The sequence below is a fragment of the Fulmarus glacialis genome, unplaced genomic scaffold, assembly GCF_000690835.1.
Source record: "Fulmarus glacialis isolate BGI_N327 unplaced genomic scaffold, ASM69083v1 scaffold6708, whole genome shotgun sequence".
NCBI lineage: Eukaryota > Metazoa > Chordata > Aves > Procellariiformes > Procellariidae > Fulmarus > Fulmarus glacialis.
In genome coordinates this window covers 36733-37011 of record NW_009230046.1, presented here as the reverse complement: position 1 = coordinate 37011, position 279 = coordinate 36733, and the positions used below count along the sequence as shown (strand labels likewise).

The 279-nt window shown below is 71.0% G+C and overlaps 1 protein-coding gene across 1 annotated transcript in view; it reads left to right on the top strand.

Annotated features, from left to right (window-relative positions):
- Positions 1–101: 101 nt before the first annotated feature.
- DPP7 (dipeptidyl-peptidase 7) overlaps positions 102–279 on the top strand; it is a gene marked incomplete at its 5' end in the record, with an annotated part of 23749 nt that continues 23571 nt past the window's right edge. Inside the window, one exon of the mRNA XM_009584072.1 lies at positions 102–215. Within this exon, the coding sequence (XP_009582367.1) occupies positions 102–215 (114 nt within the window). The remainder of the gene's footprint in view (positions 216–279) is intronic.

Sequence of the window (279 nt, the reverse complement as noted above, 5' to 3'; positions counted from 1 at the left end):
CCCTGGGCCCCAGTTACCGGGGCTGGGCTGGGCTGGGCCGGGCAGGGCCGGGTGGCGGCGCCGGTTGCCGATTTCCCCTGTGCTGACCGTCCCTCCTCCAGCTACCCCGGCAGCGGGGCCCGGCCTGGAGGAGCGGCTCTTCCAGCAAGTGCGGGACCACTTCAGCTTCGAGGCCTGTGGCAAAGAGACCTTCCCACAGCGGTACCTGGTCTCAGGTAGGTCCCAGGGGGCCGAGCGGCTCCCCGCCCCAGTATGGACATGGGAGGGCCTTGCCATGGA